At 42.6% G+C, this 18862-nt stretch overlaps 1 protein-coding gene across 1 annotated transcript in view; it reads left to right on the forward strand.

Moving 5' to 3' along the window:
• Positions 1-18862, forward strand: part of LOC106570201 (thrombospondin-3b) — a 41518-nt gene that overhangs the window by 20025 nt on the left and 2631 nt on the right. The window contains exons 5-21 of the mRNA XM_014142279.2: positions 773-799; positions 944-1026; positions 4955-5006; positions 6211-6359; positions 6596-6736; positions 7054-7128; positions 7286-7438; positions 8106-8216; positions 8343-8450; positions 8993-9152; positions 9472-9590; positions 9678-9730; positions 9968-10161; positions 13326-13504; positions 13595-13643; positions 13816-14012; positions 14227-14399. Coding sequence (XP_013997754.1) covers positions 773-799; positions 944-1026; positions 4955-5006; positions 6211-6359; positions 6596-6736; positions 7054-7128; positions 7286-7438; positions 8106-8216; positions 8343-8450; positions 8993-9152; positions 9472-9590; positions 9678-9730; positions 9968-10161; positions 13326-13504; positions 13595-13643; positions 13816-14012; positions 14227-14399 — 2023 coding nt within the window. The remainder of the gene's footprint in view (positions 1-772; positions 800-943; positions 1027-4954; positions 5007-6210; positions 6360-6595; positions 6737-7053; positions 7129-7285; positions 7439-8105; positions 8217-8342; positions 8451-8992; positions 9153-9471; positions 9591-9677; positions 9731-9967; positions 10162-13325; positions 13505-13594; positions 13644-13815; positions 14013-14226; positions 14400-18862) is intronic.

Here is an 18862-nt window from a genome sequence, read left to right on the forward strand (position 1 = left end):
ATGTTCCCACGGTCTGCATCAGTGGCTTGTAGGCTATGTGTGGGAGCCAGAAGATGCTAAATGTGTTTGTTGACAAACGGTCAATTATCGTGAGACCGGCAGTTATTTGCCTGACAATCACCAGCTGACGAAATTTGTGCAACTCTGTGCAACTCAGTATTAGGAGGTTGTTCCTAATGTTTGGTATACTAAGTGTATAATGTTATATTCACTTTAGTCTTAGAAACTCAGACCTAGGAGTAACATCACTAGATCTGGGATTAATGACATTGTCTTGGTAACAAAAAAACTACATTTTTGTCTGGGGGTTTTATTGTGGACTTGCGGCAACTTGCGGATTAGACAGTGATGTAGGAAAGCCAGATGTCCCAACTCTGCCTTTTTCCTCTGTGCCAAACTGACATTTATTATGTACAGACATATAAGCCAGAATATTGGTACATTGTGGGAGGAAACCTGTCTGTCTATAGAGACTGTTCACTTTGATATCTGCTGATATATATATTTCCATCCACTTGTTCCTCCTACCCAAACGTCACATTAGGTATTTGGTCAGCAGAAGCTAATCTCAGTAGTGTATTCTTATCACTTTAACCCCCTCTAGTGGTGAGCCCACGTAACTAACATATAATTGTCATTTCGGTTGTCCTTTTTCCATCTCTGTTTACATGTACTAGTTCATGTCTGTGAAAGGCATTGTTAGGAATAGTATATTAAAATGAGTAGTGTGTTATGATTGAAATGATTAAAGTGGACTTTCTTGTCTCCATAGTTAGCGCCGATGTCAATGCCATTCTGGGTGAGTATCAATCAGAAACACTGGTTTTTCAACCTCCCCCTACCCAAATGCTACCTAACAATTATAGTTACCGGTATAATGCTATCATTTACTTTAATGGTTTGCCTGTGCTTATGTTCTAATGCTTGGACATCACTGTGTCAGGTGACCACACCAAGGCTTTGATTGGCCAGCTGATCATCTTCAACCAGATTCTTGGCGAACTCCGAGAGGACATCAGGGAACAGGTAAGAGATGGAGAGAGAATGAGAGGGGGAATAGGCCCAGGTGGTGACTGGATAAGAGGCACAGGGACTGAGGGTGAGAGGGGACTAAAAGAGAGAGGAAACAAGCAGAAATGTGCAGGTTCAACAATTGTGTGCTCACATAAACAACAACGTAACTGTTTGAGAGATGGCAGTGTTCTATAGCACGGGTTTTCAAGCTTTTCTTGCCCAGGGACCTCCTCCCAGGAAACCAAACTGGGACCCCCATTATATGTCATGTCTTATCATCAGGCAAGGAGAAGTTATCATATTTTAAAATGAATAGATTTGCTAGATAGTTTCTCATTATTTTGGACCCCCTGTACCTCCCCCAGTTGAATACCCCTGTTCTATAGAGCAACTACAGTACACTACTGTTCTATAGAGCAACTACAGTACACTACTGTTCTATAGAGCAACTACAGTACACTACTGTTCTATAGAGCAACTACAGTACACTACTGTTCAATAGAGCAACTACAGTACACTACTGTTCTATAGAGCAACTACAGTACACTACTGTTCTATATAGCAACTACAGTACACTACTGTTCTATAGAGCAACTACAGTACACTACTGTTCTATAGAGCAACTACAGTACACTACTGTTCAATAGAGCAACTACAGTACACTACTGTCCTATAGAGCAACTACAATATACTACTGTTCTATAGAGCAACTACAGTACACTACTGTTCAATAGAGCAACTACAGTACACTACTGTTCTATAGAGCAACTACAGTACACTACTGTTCTATAGAGCAACAACAGTACACTACTGTTCTATAGAGCAACTACAGTCTACTACTGTTCAATAGAGCAACTGCAGTACACTACTGTTCTATAGAGCAACTGCAGTACACTACTGTTCAATAGAGCAACTGCAGTACACTACTGTTCTATAGAGCAACTGCAGTACACTACTGTTCTATAGAGCAACTGCAGTACACTACTGTTCTATAGAGCAACTGCAGTACACTACTGTTCTATAGAGCAACTGCAGTACACTACTGTTCTATAGAGCAACTGCAGTACACTACTGTTCTATAGAGCAACTGCAGTACACTATTGTTCTATAGAGCAACTGCAGTACACTACTGTTCTATAGAGCAACTACAGTACACTACTGTTCTATAGAGCAACTACAGTCTACTACTGTTCAATAGAGCAACTACAGTACACTACTGTTCTATAGAGCAACTGCAGTACACTACTGTTCAATAGAGCAACTGCAGTACACTACTGTTCTATAGAGCAACTGCAGTACACTACTGTTCTATAGAGCAACTGCAGTACACTACTGTTCTATAGAGCAACTGCAGTACACTACTGTTCTATAGAGCAACTGCAGTACACTACTGTTCTATAGAGCAACTGCAGTACACTACTGTTCTATAGAGCAACTGCAGTACACTACTGTTCTATAGAGCAACTGCAGTACACTACTGTTCTATAGAGCAACTGCAGTACACTACTGTTCTATAGAGCAACTGCAGTACACTACTGTTCTATAGAGCAACTGCAGTACACTACTGTTCAATAGAGCAACTGCAGTACACTACTGTTCTATAGAGCAATGCAGTACACTACTGTTCTATAGAGCAACTGCAGTACACTACTGTTCAATAGAGCAACTGCAGTACACTACTGTTCTATAGAGCAACTGCAGTACACTACTGTTCTATAGAGCAACTGCAGTACACTACTGTTCAATAGAGCAACTGCAGTACACTACTGTTCTATAGAGCAATGCAGTACACTACTGTTCTATAGAGCAACTGCAGTACACTACTGTTCTATAGAGCAACTGCAGTACACTACTGTTCAATAGAGCAACTGCAGTACACTACTGTTCAATAGAGCAACTGCAGCACACTACTGTTCTATAGAGCAACTGCAATACACTACTGTTCTATAGAGCAACTGCAGTACACTACTGTTCTATAGAGCAACTGCAGTACACTACTGTTCTATAGAGCAACTGCAGTACACTACTGTTCAATAGAGCAGCTGCAGTACACTACTGTTCTATAGAGCAACTGCAGTACACTACTGTTCAATAGAGCAACTGCAGTACACTACTGTTCTATAGAGCAACTGCAGTACACTACTGTTCTATAGAGCAACTGCAGTACACTACTATTCTATAGAGCAACTGCAGTACACTACTGTTCTATAGAGCAACTGCAGTACACTACTGTTCTATAGAGCAACTGCAGTACACTACTGTTCTATAGAGCAACTGCAGTACACTACTGTTCTATAGAGCAACTGCAGTACACTACTGTTCTATAGAGCAACTGCAGTACACTACTGTTCTATAGAGCAACTGCAGTACACTACTGTTCAATAGAGCAACTGCAGTACACTACTGTTCTATAGAGCAATGCAGTACACTACTGTTCTACAGAGCAACTGCAGTACACTACTGTTCTATAGAGCAACTGCAGTACACTACTGTTCAATAGAGCAACTGCAGTACACTACTGTTCAATAGAGCAACTGCAGTACACTACTGTTCTATAGAGCAACTGCAATACACTACTGTTCTATAAAGCAACTGCAGTACACTACTGTTCTATAGAGCAACTGCAGTACACTACTGTTCTATAGAGCAACTGCAGTACACTACTGTTCAATAGAACAGCTGCAGTACACTACTGTTCTATAGAGCAACTGCAGTACACTACTGTTCAATAGAGCAACTGCAGTACACTACTGTTCTATAGAGCAACTGCAGTACACTACTGTTCTATAGAGCAACTGCAGTACACTACTGTTCTATAGAGCAACTGCAGTACACTACTATTCTATAGAGCAACTGCAGTACACTACTGTTCTATAGAGCAACTGCAGTACACTACTGTTCTATAGAGCAACTGCAGTACACTACTGTTCTATAGAGCAACTGCAGTACACTACTGTTCTATAGAGCAACTGCAGTACACTACTGTTCTATAGAGCAACTGCAGTACACTACTGTTCTATAGAGCAACTGCAGTACACTACTGTTCTATAGAGCAACTGCAGTACACTACTGTTCAATAGAGCAACTGCAGTACACTACTGTTCTATAGAGCAATGCAGTACACTACTGTTCTATAGAGCAACTGCAGTACACTACTGTTCTATAGAGCAACTGCAGTACACTACTGTTCAATAGAGCAACTGCAGTACACTACTGTTCTATAGAGCAACTGCAGTACACTACTGTTCAATAGAGCAACTGCAGTACACTACTGTTCTATAGAGCAATGCAGTACACTACTGTTCTATAGAGCAACTGCAGTACACTACTGTTCTATAGAGAAACTGCAGTACACTACTGTTCAATAGAGCAACTGCAGTACACTACTGTTCAATAGAGCAACTGCAGTACACTACTGTTCTATAGAGCAACTGCAGTACACTACTGTTCTATAGAGCAACTGCAGTACACTTCTGTTCTATAGAGCAACTGCAGTACACTACTGTTCAATAGAGCAACTGCAGTACACTACTGTTCAATAGAGCAACTGCAGTACACTACTGTTCAATAGAGCAACTGCAGTACACTACTGTTCTATAGAGCAACTGCAGTACACTACTGTTCTATAGAGCAACTGCAGTACACTACTGTTCTATAGAGCAACTGCAGTACACTACTATTCTATAGAGCAACTGCAGTACACTACTGTTCTATAGAGCAACTGCAGTACACTACTGTTCTATAGAGCAACTGCAGTACACTACTGTTCTATAGAGCAACTGCAGTACACTACTGTTCTATAGAGCAACTGCAGTACACTACTGTTCTATAGAGCAACTGCAGTACACTACTGTTCTATAGAGCAACTGCAGTATACTACATTTAGAGTTGAATACATTAAACAATTCTGGTGACTGCTGTATGTTTGTGGTCTTCACAGGTAAAGGAGATGTCTCTGATTAGGAACACTATCCTGGAGTGCCAAGTATGTGGTGAGTGCATGAAGAGCAGGCTGGGCCTCCATGTATAAAACAGAGGAGATTAATATAAAGAAAAGATAAACACAAAGAGATGAGAAGCACAGGAAATCAGAGAGAGAGAGAGAGAGAGAGAGAGATTGAAATATATGAAGTACTTTAGCTGTGTTTGATTGATCTTGCCTGTGTAATGATTCTTTAAGACAGAACCCAGAAGCAGACCAGGACAAGGTGAGTAAAATGAAGGTGAGTATTTATTGGTAGTCTTGATGTGTAAATTGAATAATCCAGGAGACGGAACGGCAGCGGAGGTGAGTTGATGAGAGTAAATGGGTTGATCCAATGACGTCACTGTATCCACCGACGGCCAGGCAAGGGAGTTGAATGTTCCGGGAGAATGACTGTAGACAGAGTAAACGGGAGTGAGTAACCAGCAACAAGTACAAAACAACAAAACTATCTCAGGAAACATGAGGCTGATACGCTGGCACAACATACTGTTCGTTGCTAACGATCCGGCAGGGAATGGATGTCAGGTCAGGGTTTAAGAAGAGGTGATGATCAGGACCAGGTGTGCAGAAGGTTGATGAGATGCAGGTGCGGGTAATAAATAGATCTCCCGCCTAACCTCGTTGCCTGGCAACCAGACAGGGTGCGTACAGGAACCTTAGACAACACTTAAACCAACACAGTCATCTCAGGCAGAAACAGACTCAGGAAGCGGGATTCCTGACAGCCTGGCGCAATGGAACCAATGGAAAAATTGCCCCTTTCAATTTAGCAAAATAAGAGTTCCCCGCCACTGTTCCGGTAAAAAGCTGAGGAAAGGGGCTGGAGAAATGTAACCACTCTCAAATTCATAGACAGAGCTATTGATGCAAGGACTGACCATCAATGATACCAAAATGATAGTTTGGCTATACAGTGTGTGTTTACATTTAATTTGTTTACAAACATTGGAGTAGCTTATATTTTGGGTTCTGATGGGATGTGACAGTTGACCTGAGCTCATTAAGCATTTCTAAGTTATATTCTTCAAGAATCAATGGATGCATATAATTAATTTCTAAGTTCAGAAATGTATGTACCAACTGCAGATTGCCCATTTAAGTGCAAACCCTACCCAAATGGCACTCTTTGCAGGCTCGAAGGCATGCTAAAAGATTTCAAATCCTATTTTGAACCCAGCTCTGGTATGCTCTATATCTTTGTTAACCAGGCTTCTACGAGACCCACTCCCGCTGCAAGCCCAACCCCTGCTATAAGGGCTTGGCCTGTACAGAGACCTGGGAGTACCCAGGGTACCGTTGTGGTGCCTGCCCAGATGGCATGACAGGGAATGGCACCCACTGCCAGGACATTGACGAGGTATTCTAAGGGTCTTATTTATATTTCTTTAGCACCACAAGATGATAGCATGATATGCTCCCATCATTTCTTAAACATTCTTGGTTGAGTTTCCCAAAAGCTTTGCAGCTAAGGTGGAACAATATTTCCTCAGACGACCCAGCTGCAGAGTAACAATTAGAAAGTTGATGTGTGACAAAAACACAAATACACTGACATATGTATTGTTACTTTCTGTCTCTCTCTCTATGTCTAAGTGTGCTCTAGCCCAGCCTTGTTTCTCGCCCGAGGGGTGCGTAAACATGGCAAAGGGCTTCACCTGTGAACCATGTCCCGTCGGCTTCTCAGGACCCCTCCTTAGCGGGCTTGGGGTGGAGTTTGCCAAGAGCCACAAGCAGGTCTGACCAACATGAGACACCCTGACACACACACACTTTGTTTTTGTGAAACGTCAGGACTTTTTGGAGTGTAAAATGTTTGACCATTAATAATCCTATTTTCCCTAACCCTACACACATACATAAACATTGTGCACACACACATACACAGCAAGCACACACCACCACCACTATTGACACCTCTTCTCACCTACTGTATACATGGATGTGCACTGTGTCAAAGTGATTGCCTCTATGGCCATCATAATAGGTGGTCTGATATGTTTTGTCCTTAAATTGATGTTTTGTCCTTAAATTGATGTGTTCTATCTATGTAGAAGTGCATAGATGTGGATGAGTGTGCTGACCTCTCCAAGTCCTGCGTGCCCAACTCTGTCTGCATCAACACAGAGGTCAGTAGTGGAAAGGGAGTCAGAGGTTGCTAGGTGAAATATTTTTTTATCACTTAAAAGAAATGCATGATTCCCTTTCTGTCTTTCTCTCTGTCTCCCTCTCTCTCTCCTTCTGTCTTACCCCAACTCCCTCCTCCATCTCACCCTCCCACCAAAGGGCTCGTTCAGGTGTGGTCCGTGTAAGGAGAGCTTCGTAGGCAACCAGACGGTGGGCTGTTTCCTGCGGAGGTCCTGCGCCACGCTGGGCTTCAACCCCTGTGACGTCAACGCCCACTGTGTCATAAAGGGTGCTGCCAGCGTCTCCTGCGAGGTAAGACACGCATAGCACATCTCGATAGGCTAAAGACGCTTTTAAAAGGAAGTTGTTAAAGGGATAGTTCACCCAAATTACAAAATGACACATTGGTTTCCAGCAATTCATGCTTTGGTTAAGTTTCCCTGTCATTGTTTCCACATGCTAATGTTTTAGCATTTGTGGCACAAATCCCATTCAAGTCATGGGACCGATATTATCATTTTTCGTGCATCATGTCCAAATCCTCCAAAATTATCTAAAATTGATTGTGAACCTCAACAACGTCCCTTATAGTTTATTTGAACATGATGGGCGAAAAATGCTAATATCGGTCCCATGACTTGAATAAGATTTGTGCCAGAAACGCTAAAATATTGCATGTGGAAACTAAACTAAACCAACGCATGGATTTCTGTCATACTTTGACCCTAAACTGCTTACGGGGTAAGGGAACCAATATGTCATTTTTTTCCCTTCAATGTCTTTTTAGCAACATGAAAAAGATAACAACCAAAATATGACATTTTCCCCAAAATGTGTTGCCATGGAAAATACTTCTTTATCTGGTTGTAACAGAGACCAGTTGGATGTAATCTGGTTATACAGTATGACATCATTAAGAAATCATATTCCAATCTTTTACCACTTGGTATATTCTCTCTGAATATCTCTTCCCTTACAGTGTAATGTGGGCTGGGCAGGTAATGGGCATACATGTGGTCCAGACACAGACATCGATGGCTACCCCGACCAGCCTCTCCCCTGCATAGACAATAACTATCACTGCCGAGCCGTAAGCATGTTAACACACACACACACACACACACACACACACACACACACACACACACACACACACACACACACTAACAAAATGTCTTACTTACCACAATCATCGTGTGTTGTGTTCCCTATGCAGGACAACTGTGTGAACACGCCCAACTCTGGCCAGGAGGACGCAGACGGAGACGGTATAGGTGACCAGTGTGATGAAGATGCGGACGGAGACGGCATCAGGAACGTGGAGGTCAGTCTAGCCTTGTATCAAAGACAGTACATTATGAAGATAGGCTAAAAGTGTTTCTCCAACAGAAATCCCCGATCACACTTGTAGGCGATGTCATGGTGACGTTGCCTAGCTAAGCTCACGCGTAGACACATGTCATCAGGTCTAACGGTCGTCTCATGCCAAACTGTGCATGTGCAGGCCGTCAAATCAAAGGTACTCCTTCAATATGAAGTTGTTTTTGACGAAAAATTTGTCAGTTTGCCAATTTCACGAGGTTGAAGTAATAACATGTTCAACTACTTAAGACATTGGCTCGAATCAAGGTTGTGCCTTTACATTTTCAGAAAATTAACAAGTAAGGAAGAATTTTTCACTTCTCTCTTTGACTCGTTAAACCATGGTCGGGCTGTTGTGTTCCCGGACGTCTTGCGATGGTTGCGCCTCTGGGTTTAGAAATTCTGTGCTTGTATTTTGTCAGTGTGTGATCATGTTCAGTAGGCAAAATGAAATCTCCCTGTTTCCACTTCACACCATTTAGATTTTCCTCTTCGTTTTTCTAGGACAACTGCTGCCTGGTCCCCAACAAGGATCAACAGAACTCGGACACAGACTCATATGGGGACACATGTGACAACTGCCCCAACGTTCCCAATGGAAGCCAGAAGGACACAGATGGAAACGGGGCTGGGGACACCTGTGACAATGACATTGATGGGGATGGTAGGCTAATTACTGTCCCACAAGGACCAAAGTACTGCTGGGTTTTTTTCCCACCTGGTAGTTAATTGATTGGTTAATATTATTGATTATGTTCCTTGTCTGATTTAGGGTTAGGGTTAGGGTCCGTATTCACAAAGAATCTCAGAGTAGGAGTGCTGATATAGGATCACTTTTGCCTGTCAATCATAATGAATAAGAGTATATGAACAGGGAGGACTTAATCCTAGATCATCAGCACTCTACTCTGAGACCCTTTGTGAATACCGGCCCACAACCATAATTGAATCGCTCATCTTCCGCCTCCTTGTCCTCTCGCCAGGTATCCCAAACGTGCTGGACAACTGTCCCAAGGTGCCCAACCCTATGCAGACTGACCGGGATGGGGATCGAGTGGGGGACGCCTGTGACAGCTGCCCGGAAGTCAACGACCCCATGCAGGTCAGAGGTCAAGAATTGCATTCTAGAGAGTTGAAATAAAAATATAGTTTATTGAGGAAGTCTTTGAAACCTCTTTTCCCCGTTCAGTCTGATATAGACAACGACCTGGTGGGAGATGTGTGTGACAACAACCAGGACATGTGAGTGCTCTTACTAGTTTTCTGGTTTAGGGAACTTCAGAACAACATAAAGAAGCTATTTTGGGATTGTTATCTGGTTATATAACCAGATAACAACCAGGCTGAACAAGGTAAAGCTGTCTTTTTCTTGTCACTAACAAGACGTGTAAAAAACATAATTTTACAATAAGTATACAACCTGTCCATGATCTCAGGTTGTATACTTGAGCCTTCTCCTAATGTCCCAATCTTGTCCAGGGATGGGGACGGCCACCAGGATTCAAGGGACAACTGTCCAGACGTCCCTAACAGCTCCCAGCTGGACTCAGACAATGACGGCATCGGCAACGAATGCGACGATGACGACGACAACGATGGCATTCCAGATGCGAGACCTCCCGGGCCGGATAACTGTCGTCTCATCCCTAACCCCAGCCAAACAGACACTGATGGTATGGAAGGAGTTCCAGGGAAAGAAATGCTTTGAAGCACAGAGTTTTAAACCTTTGACACGTATGAACACATGGGTGTGATCATTCTACAGTGGTCCCTGCAGCGTACGCGCACGCGTGACTAGAACACTTATTTAGAAGGTACAGTTACGATTGATGCAACAGTCAGTGTTTGAGCTGGCCACATTAGTCGTAGTGTTAACTGGGGAAAGAGTGACCTAACACAAGCAGTCATATTTAGCTAACTCTCGGATGACAGAAACCATAATATGAATTAGCTAATAGCATTTACTATTTACAATTCATCACATCACTGGTGACCTCTCCAGTGATCTAAATAATTTAGTAAAACCCTTTCTAAAAATCGAATAAAAGTAATCCGACGATGGGTAGTTTGTGCGCGCTGCCATGTTTGTTTGTTTGTTCACGTCAACCAAAGATAAGAGGTTACAAGATGAGTTGGGTCTGTTTGCACTATGCATGTTGAAGGGGGTGTGTCGTCTAACATCATTCACTTCATCATTCAATTCCGAAAGTTTACTCGAAAGACGAGTGAACCATCCCTTCACCTCGTTTTGTTATAACACCTTTGGTCTAACAGACGTTTACGTGAATGCATTGTATGAGGTCAACAAACATGGTGCCACACATACAGTTGAAGTCGGAAGTTTACATACACTAAGGTTGGAGTCATTATAACTCGTTTTTCAACCACTCCACACATTTCTTGTTAACAAACTATAGTTTGTGCATGCACAAAGCATGCATATTTTGTGCATGACACAAGTAATTTTTCCAACAATTGTTTACAGACAGATTATTTCACTTATAATTCACTGTATCACAATTCCAGTGGGTCGGAAGTTTACATACACTAAGTTGACTGTGCCTTTAAACAGCTTGGAAAATTCCAGAAAATTATTTTATGGCTTTAGAAGCTTCTGATGGGCTAATTGACATCATTTGAGTGAATTGGAGGTGTACCTGTGGATGTATTTCAAGGCCTACCTTCAAACTCAGTGCCTCTTTGCTTGACATCATGGGAAAATCAAAAGAAATCAGCCAAGACCTAAGAAAGACAATTGTAGACCTCCACAAGTCCGGTTCATCCTTGGGAGCAATTTCCAAACGCCTGAAGGTACCATGTTCATCTGAACAAACAATAGTACAGAAGTATAAACAACATGGGACCACGCAGCCGTCATACCGCTCAGAAAGGAGACGCATTCTGTCTCCTAGAGATGTACGTACTTTGGTGCGAAAAGTGCAAATCAATCCCAGAACAGCAGCAAAGGACCTTGTGAAGATGCTGGAGGAAACAGGTACAAAAGTATCTATATCAACAGCAAAATCAGTCCTATACCGACATAACTTGAAAGGCCGCTCAGCAAGGAAGAAGCCACTGCTCCAAAACCGCCATAAAAAAGCCAGACTACGGTTTGCAACTGCACATGGGGACAAAGATAATACTTTTTGGAGAAATGTCTTCTGGTCTGATGAAACAAAAATAGAACTGTTTGGCCATAATGACCATCGTTATGTTTGGAGGAAAAAGGGGGAGGCTTGGAAGCCGAAGAACACCATCCCAACCGTGAAGCATGGGGGTGGCAGTATCATGTTGTGGGGATGCTTTGCTGCAGGAGGAACTGGTGCACTTCACAAAATAGATGGCATCATGAGGGAGGAAAATAATGTAGATATATTGAGGCAACATCTCAAGACATCAGTCAGGAAGTTAAAGCTTGGTCGCAAATGGGTCTTCCAAATGGACAATGACCCCAAGCATGCTTCCAAAGTTGTGGAAAAATGGCTTAAGGACAACAAAGTCGAGGTATTGGTGTGGCCACCACAAAGCCCTGACCTCAATTCCATAGAAAATGTGTGGGCAGAACTGAAAAAGCGTGTGCGAGCAAGGAGGCCTACAAACCTGACTCAGTTACACCAGCTCTGTCAGGAGGAATGGGCCAAAATCACCCAACTTATTGTGGGGAGCTTGTGGAAGGCTACCCAAAACGTTTGACCCAAGTTAAACAGTTTAAAGGCAATGCTACCAAATACTAATTGAGTGTATGCAAACTTCTGACCCACTGGGAATGTGATGAAAGAAATAAAAGCTGAAATAAATCATTCTCTCTACTATTATTCTGACATTTCACATTCTTAAAATAAAGTGGTGATCCTAACTGACTAAGACAGGGAATTTTTACTAGGATTAAATGTCAGGAATTGTGAAAAACTTAGTTTAAATGTAGCTGGCAAATAGCTTAGCATTAGCTCATCATAATAAGTACATCCTTCAAAAAAGTATTTTACACACATATGTGTCCATTATAATCTATGCAAGAATCGGAATGCATGATTTGTCACCAGTACTTGAAAACGTGAATAAAACAGTTAACACATTATGCTCCATACATACATGCGGTGTGCTACATTAGAAACGACAACACGATATACAGAAACTATAATGATAGCGTAATAAGGCATTTACTTTGATAGGAATGCACACATGTCCAAAGTTATTATTAGTAGTGAAGGAAGCTGGAAAATGTGCCAGGGAGGAAAAAGTTTGTGCTTGGGCTTTCATTGAAGAGAGAAGTTTGTCCTGCTCAGTAAAGCCTCAAACGTAAATTGTCCGCAACAGTGAAATGGACTACTTATATGTAGTCTATTTGGAGGTGGAGGTGGAACACGCCTCAATTCAAACTCAATTCAAAATAATTTGAAATTGACTAGTTGAAACATAGCCTATAGATAATTAGCAGACAGCATGGCTTGGTTTGAATCACATTTTGGAACAGTGAGTCAGTACATTCTGACATGTGCATAAAGAAACTCACACTGGTGCGAATGTTCAAGATAGTTGAAACTCACACGTGAGAAGGTTACCAGGATTAAAAGGCACAATCTGTAACTTTTCAGACACACACAGAGGGGTAGAACTTTTTACTGGAAATTAAAGTTAGAGTAGAATTTCGTATACTGTTTCAAATGGTTTGGCATTTTATTGGACTGCTGGCAAACTACCACAGGCCACCTATGTTTGTCCTAACCTATACTGTATGTCATACTTCAGTAACCTACTTCCGCTATACTCCCATCCCCATCTGTGTTCTCAGAGTGGTGTATGTTTGTGTATTTTTGTGTCCCCCTTATCCAATCAGGAAATGGCGTTGGTGACATGTGCGAGAATGACTTTGACAACGACTCCGTGATAGACTTGATTGACGTGTGTCCAGAGAGCGCTGAAGTCACAATGACCGACTTCAGAAACTATCAGACGGTCATCCTGAACCCGGAGGACGATGCCCAAATCGAACCCAAGTGGATTGTGCTCAATCGGGTGACCATTTGGAATATTCCCATATAGAAAACAAACATTATATTATATGTACTTCAATTAATTTAGCATTGTTCTGGAATTTATTTTTAGGGTATGGAAATTGTTCAAACCATGAACAGTGACCCTGGTTTGGCCATAGGTAAGTCTGTAAACCTCCTTCTGCCACTCTGTGGTGTATCTTTCTGTCTGTCTTTCTCTGCCCCCCCCCCCCTCTTTATTCCACTTTCTCTCCTTTTTAAGTGAAGATGTCTCAAAAAAAGAACATGAAAAGTCAAGTATCTTGCTCTCTCCCTCCACCCAATCCCCACCAGGCTACACAGCCTTTAACGGGGTAGACTTTGAAGGGACGTTCCACATCAACACGGCCACAGACGATGACTACGTGGGCTTCATTTTCGGTTACCAGGACTCGTCCAGCTTCTACGTGGTCATGTGGAAACAGACGGAGCAAACCTACTGGCAGTCGCTGCCTTTTAGGGCCATGGCTCAGCCAGGCCTGCAACTAAAGGTGGGGCACACAGGAAACTGAACCAGTTGGCTTTAAAGGGACATTACACCAACATCAGACGTTTGTCAGATGTTTTTCAACCTTCAAAGTAGTCTTGTGTCAATAATCCCACGCCATCCAGTTGTGTAGTTCCAGCTACATGCCTCAACTCCAAATGTAATAGATATTAGATTACCACAGCCACACACTTGACTTTACTCGCTTTTCTCTACAGGCAGTGAAGTCACATACGGGTCCAGGCGAGTACCTCCGGAATGCCCTGTGGCACACGGGCGACACCCCGGGTGAGGTCACCCTGCTGTGGAAGGACCCCCGGAATGTGGGGTGGAGGGACAAGACATCCTACCGCTGGCACCTCAGCCACCGCCCGCAGGTGGGCTACATCAAGTGAGCAAAACGTCAAAGGGCATTACAGCCACACATGCTCTACTCCTAGTTGTATTCTTCTGCCAATTTATTATATTTATTTAACCTTTATTTTAACAGGGAAGACATTTTGAGATGTAGAGACCTATAAATATACACATTTTACACACCCCAAAAAGTATATATATATATATATACTGAACAAAAATATACTGAACAAAAATATAAATGAAACAATTTCAAAGAAGTCAGTCAATTGAAATAAATTCATTTGGTCCTAATCTATGGATTTCACATGACTGGGCAGGGGTGCAGCCAGGCCTACCCACTGGGGAGCCAGGCCCAGTCCATCAGAATGAATTTTTCCCCACAAAAGGGCTTTATTACAGACAGAAATACTCCGCATCACCCCCCCACCTCTCACTCAGACGATCCCACAGGTGAAGAAGCCGGATGTGGAGGTCCTGGGCTGGCGTGGTTACGCGAGGTCTGCGGTTGTGAGGCTGGTTGGACGTACTGCCAAATTCTCTAAAATGACTTTGGAGGCAGCTTATGGTATAGAAATGAACTATCAATTCTGTGTCAACAGCTCTGGTGGACATTCCTGCAGTCAGCATGACAATTGCATGCTCCATCAAAACTTGAGACATCGGTGGCATTGTGTTGTATGACAAAACTGCATATTTTAAAAGTGGCCTTTTATTGTCTCCAGCACAAGGTGCACCTGGGTAATGATCATGCTGTTTAATCAGCTTCTTGATATGCCATACCTGTCAGGTGGATGGACTATCTTGGCAAAGGAGAAATGCTCACTAGCAGGGATGTAAACACATATCAGATGGATTATTTTGGCAAAGGAGAAATGCTCACTAACAGGGATGTAAAAAAATGTGTGCACAAAATTTGAGAAAAATACGTTTTTTGTGCGTATGGAACATTTCTGGGATATTTTATTGCAGCTCATGAAACACGGGACCAACATTTTACATGTTGCGTTTATTTTTTTGTTCAGTGTGTATGTATATATATATATATATATATATATATATATATATATCTCCTAGGCCTCCACCGAGTTATTGTGTGTGTGTGTATTGTTAGTAAAACTCACAGAAGATTAGTAAAGCTTTAACCAAGTTTATTCACCCATTGGGTAATACAGCTGCATAAGACAAAACAAATATTCACACAACCACTGGTATCCCGGAGTCGCCTCTTCACTGTTGATGTTGAGACTGGTGTTTTGCGGGTACTGTTTAATGAAGCTGCCAGTCGAGGACTTGTGATGCGTCTGAATCTCAAACTAGACACTCTAATGTACTTGTCCTCTTGCTCAGTTGTGCACCGGGGCCTCCCACTCTTCCTATTCTGGTTAGAGCCAGTTTTCGCTGTTCTGTGAAGGGAGTAATACACAGCGTTGTACGGGATCTTCAGGTTCTTGGCAATTTCTCGCATGGAATGGCTTTCATTCCTCATAACAATAATAGACTGACGAGTTTCAGAAGAAAGTTATTTGTTTCTGGCCATTTTGAGCCTGTAATCGAACCCACAAATACTGATGCTCCAGACACTCAACTAGTCTAAAGAAGGCCAGTTTTATTGCTTCTTTAATCAGCACAAAAGCTTTCAGCTGTGCGAACATAATTGCAAAAGGGTTTTCTAATGATTAATTAGCCTTTTAAAATGATCAACTTGGATTAGCTAACACAACGTGCCATTTGAACACAGGAGTGATGGTTGCTGATAATGGGCCTCTGTACGCCTATGTAGATAATCCATTCAAAATCAGCCGTTTCCAGCTACAGTAGTCATTTACAACATTAACAATGTCTACACTGTATTTAAGATCAATTTGATGTTATTTTAGTGGACAACAAATGTGCTTTTCTTTAAAAAACAAGGACATTTATAAGTGACCCCAAACTTTTGAACGATAGTGTATATGTGAATACAGTGCCTTCGGAAAGTATTCAGACCCCTTGACTTTTTCCACATTTTGTTACGTTACAGCTTTATTCTAAAATTGGATTAAATATGCATTTTTTTCTCAGCAATCTACACACAATACCCCATAATGACAAAGAGAAAACAGGTTTTTAGAAATGTTTGCAAATTTATTACAAATAAAAACGGAAATACCTTAATTACATAAGTATTCAGACCCTTTGCTATGAAACTCGAAATTAAACTCAGGTGCATCCTGTTTCCATTGGTCATCCTTGAGATGTTTCTACAACATGATTGGAGTCCACCTCTGCTAAATTAAATTGATTGGACATGATTGTAGAGCCCCAAGACAGGATTTTGTTGAGGCACAGATCTAGGGAAAGGTATAAAAAAAATTCTGCAGCATTGAAGGTCCCCAAGAACACAGTGCCCTCCATCATTCTTAAGTGGAAGAAGTTTGGAACCACCAAGACTCTTCCTAGAGCTGGCCGCCCAGCCAAACTGAGCAATCAGGGGAGAAGGGCCTTGGTCAGAGAGGTGACCAAGAACCCGATGGTCACTCTGACAGAGTTCCAGACTTCCTCTGTGGAGATGGGAGAACCTCCCAGAAGGACAACCATCTCTGCAGCACTCCATCAATCAGTACTTTATGGTAGAGTAGCCAGATGGAAGCCACTCCTCAGTAAAAGGTAAAAGACAGCCCGCTTGCAGTTTGCCAATAGCACCTAAAGACTCTCAGACCACGAGAAACAAGATTCTCTGGTCTGATGAAACCAAGATTGAACTTCTTGGCCTGAATGCCAAGTATCACATCTGGAGGAAACCTGGCACCATTCCTACGGTGAAGCATGGTGGTGGCAGAATCATGGTGTTCAAACTTCCCAAGTTCTCTCACGTCACCCCGCTCCTCCGCTCTCTCCACTGGCTTCCAGTTGAAGCTCGCATCCGCTACAAGACCATGGTGATTGCCTACGGAGCTGTGAAGGGAACGGCACCTCCATACCTTCAGGCTCTGATCAGGCCCTACACCCAAACAAGGGCACTGCGTTCATCCACCTCTGGCCTGCTGGCCCCCCTACCTCTGAGGAAGCACAGTTCCCGCTCAGCCCAGTCAAAACTGTTCGCTGCTCTGGCATCCCAATGGTGGAACAAGCTCCCTCACGACGCCAGGACAGCGGAGTCAATCACCACCTTCCGGAGACACCTGAAACCCCACCTCTTTAAGGAATACCTAGGATAGGATAAAGTAATCCTTCTAACCCCCCCCTTAAAATATTTAGATGCACTATTGTAAAGTGGTTGTTCCACTGGATATCATAAGGTGAATGCACCAATTTGTAAGTCGCTCTGGATAAGAGCGTCTGCTAAATGACTTAAATGTAAAATGTAAATGTAATGCTGTGGGGATGTTTTTCAGCAGCAGGGACTGGGACACTAGTCAGGATCGAGGCAAAGTACAGAGAGATCCTTGATAAAAACCTGCCCCAGAGTGCTCAGAACCTCAAACTGGGGCAAAGGTTCACCTTCCAATAAGACAACAACCCTAAGCCCACAGCGAAGACAATGCGGGAGTGGCTTTGGGAAAAGTCTCTGAATGTCCTTGAGTGGCCCAGCCAGAGCCCGGACTTGAACCCGATCGAACATCACTGGAGAGACCTGAAAATAGCTGTGCAGCAAAGCTCCCCATCCAACCTGACAGAGCTTGAGAGAATCTGCAGAGAGGAATGTGAGAAACTCCCCAAACACAGGTGTGCCAAGATTGTAGCGTCATATCCAAGAAGACTTGAGGATGTATTCGTTGCCAAAGGTGCTTCAACAAAGTACTGTGTGAAGGGTCTGAATACTTATGTAAATGTAATATTTCCGGGTTTTTTTTTATACATTTGCAAAAATGTCTAAACCTGTTTTTTCCCGTTTTGATGCGGGGAAAAAACGACTTAATCAATTTTGGAATAAGGCTGTAAAGTAACAAAACGTGGAAAAAGTCAAGTATTCAAGTCTGAATACTTTCTGAATGCACTATATACAGTCGTGGCCAAAAGTTTTGAGAATGACACTAATATTAATTTTCACAAAGTCTGCTGCCTCAGTTTGTATGATGGCAATTTGCATATACTCCAGAATGTTATGAAGAGTGATCAGATGAATTGCAATTAATTGCAAATTCCCTCTTTGCCATGCAAATGAACTGAATCCCCCAAAAACATTTCTACTGCATTTCAGCCCTGCCACAAAAGGACCAGCTGACATCATGTCAGTGATTCTCTCGTTAACACAGGTGTGAGTGTTGACGAGGACAAGACTGGAGATCACTCTGTCATGCTGATTGAGTTCAAATAACAGACTGGAAGCTTCAAAAGGAGGGTGGTGCTTGGAATCATTGTTAGTGATAACTAAGTGGCTCAGGGAACAAAACATTGATATTTTGGGTCCATGGCCAGGAACCTCCCCAGACCTTAATCCCATTGAGAACTTATGGTCAATCCTCAAGAGGCGGGTGGAGAAACAAAAACCCACAAATTCTGACAAACTCCAAG

Source organism: Salmo salar, chromosome ssa14 (assembly GCF_905237065.1).
Source record: "Salmo salar chromosome ssa14, Ssal_v3.1, whole genome shotgun sequence".
NCBI classification, from domain to species: Eukaryota; Metazoa; Chordata; class Actinopteri; order Salmoniformes; family Salmonidae; genus Salmo; species Salmo salar.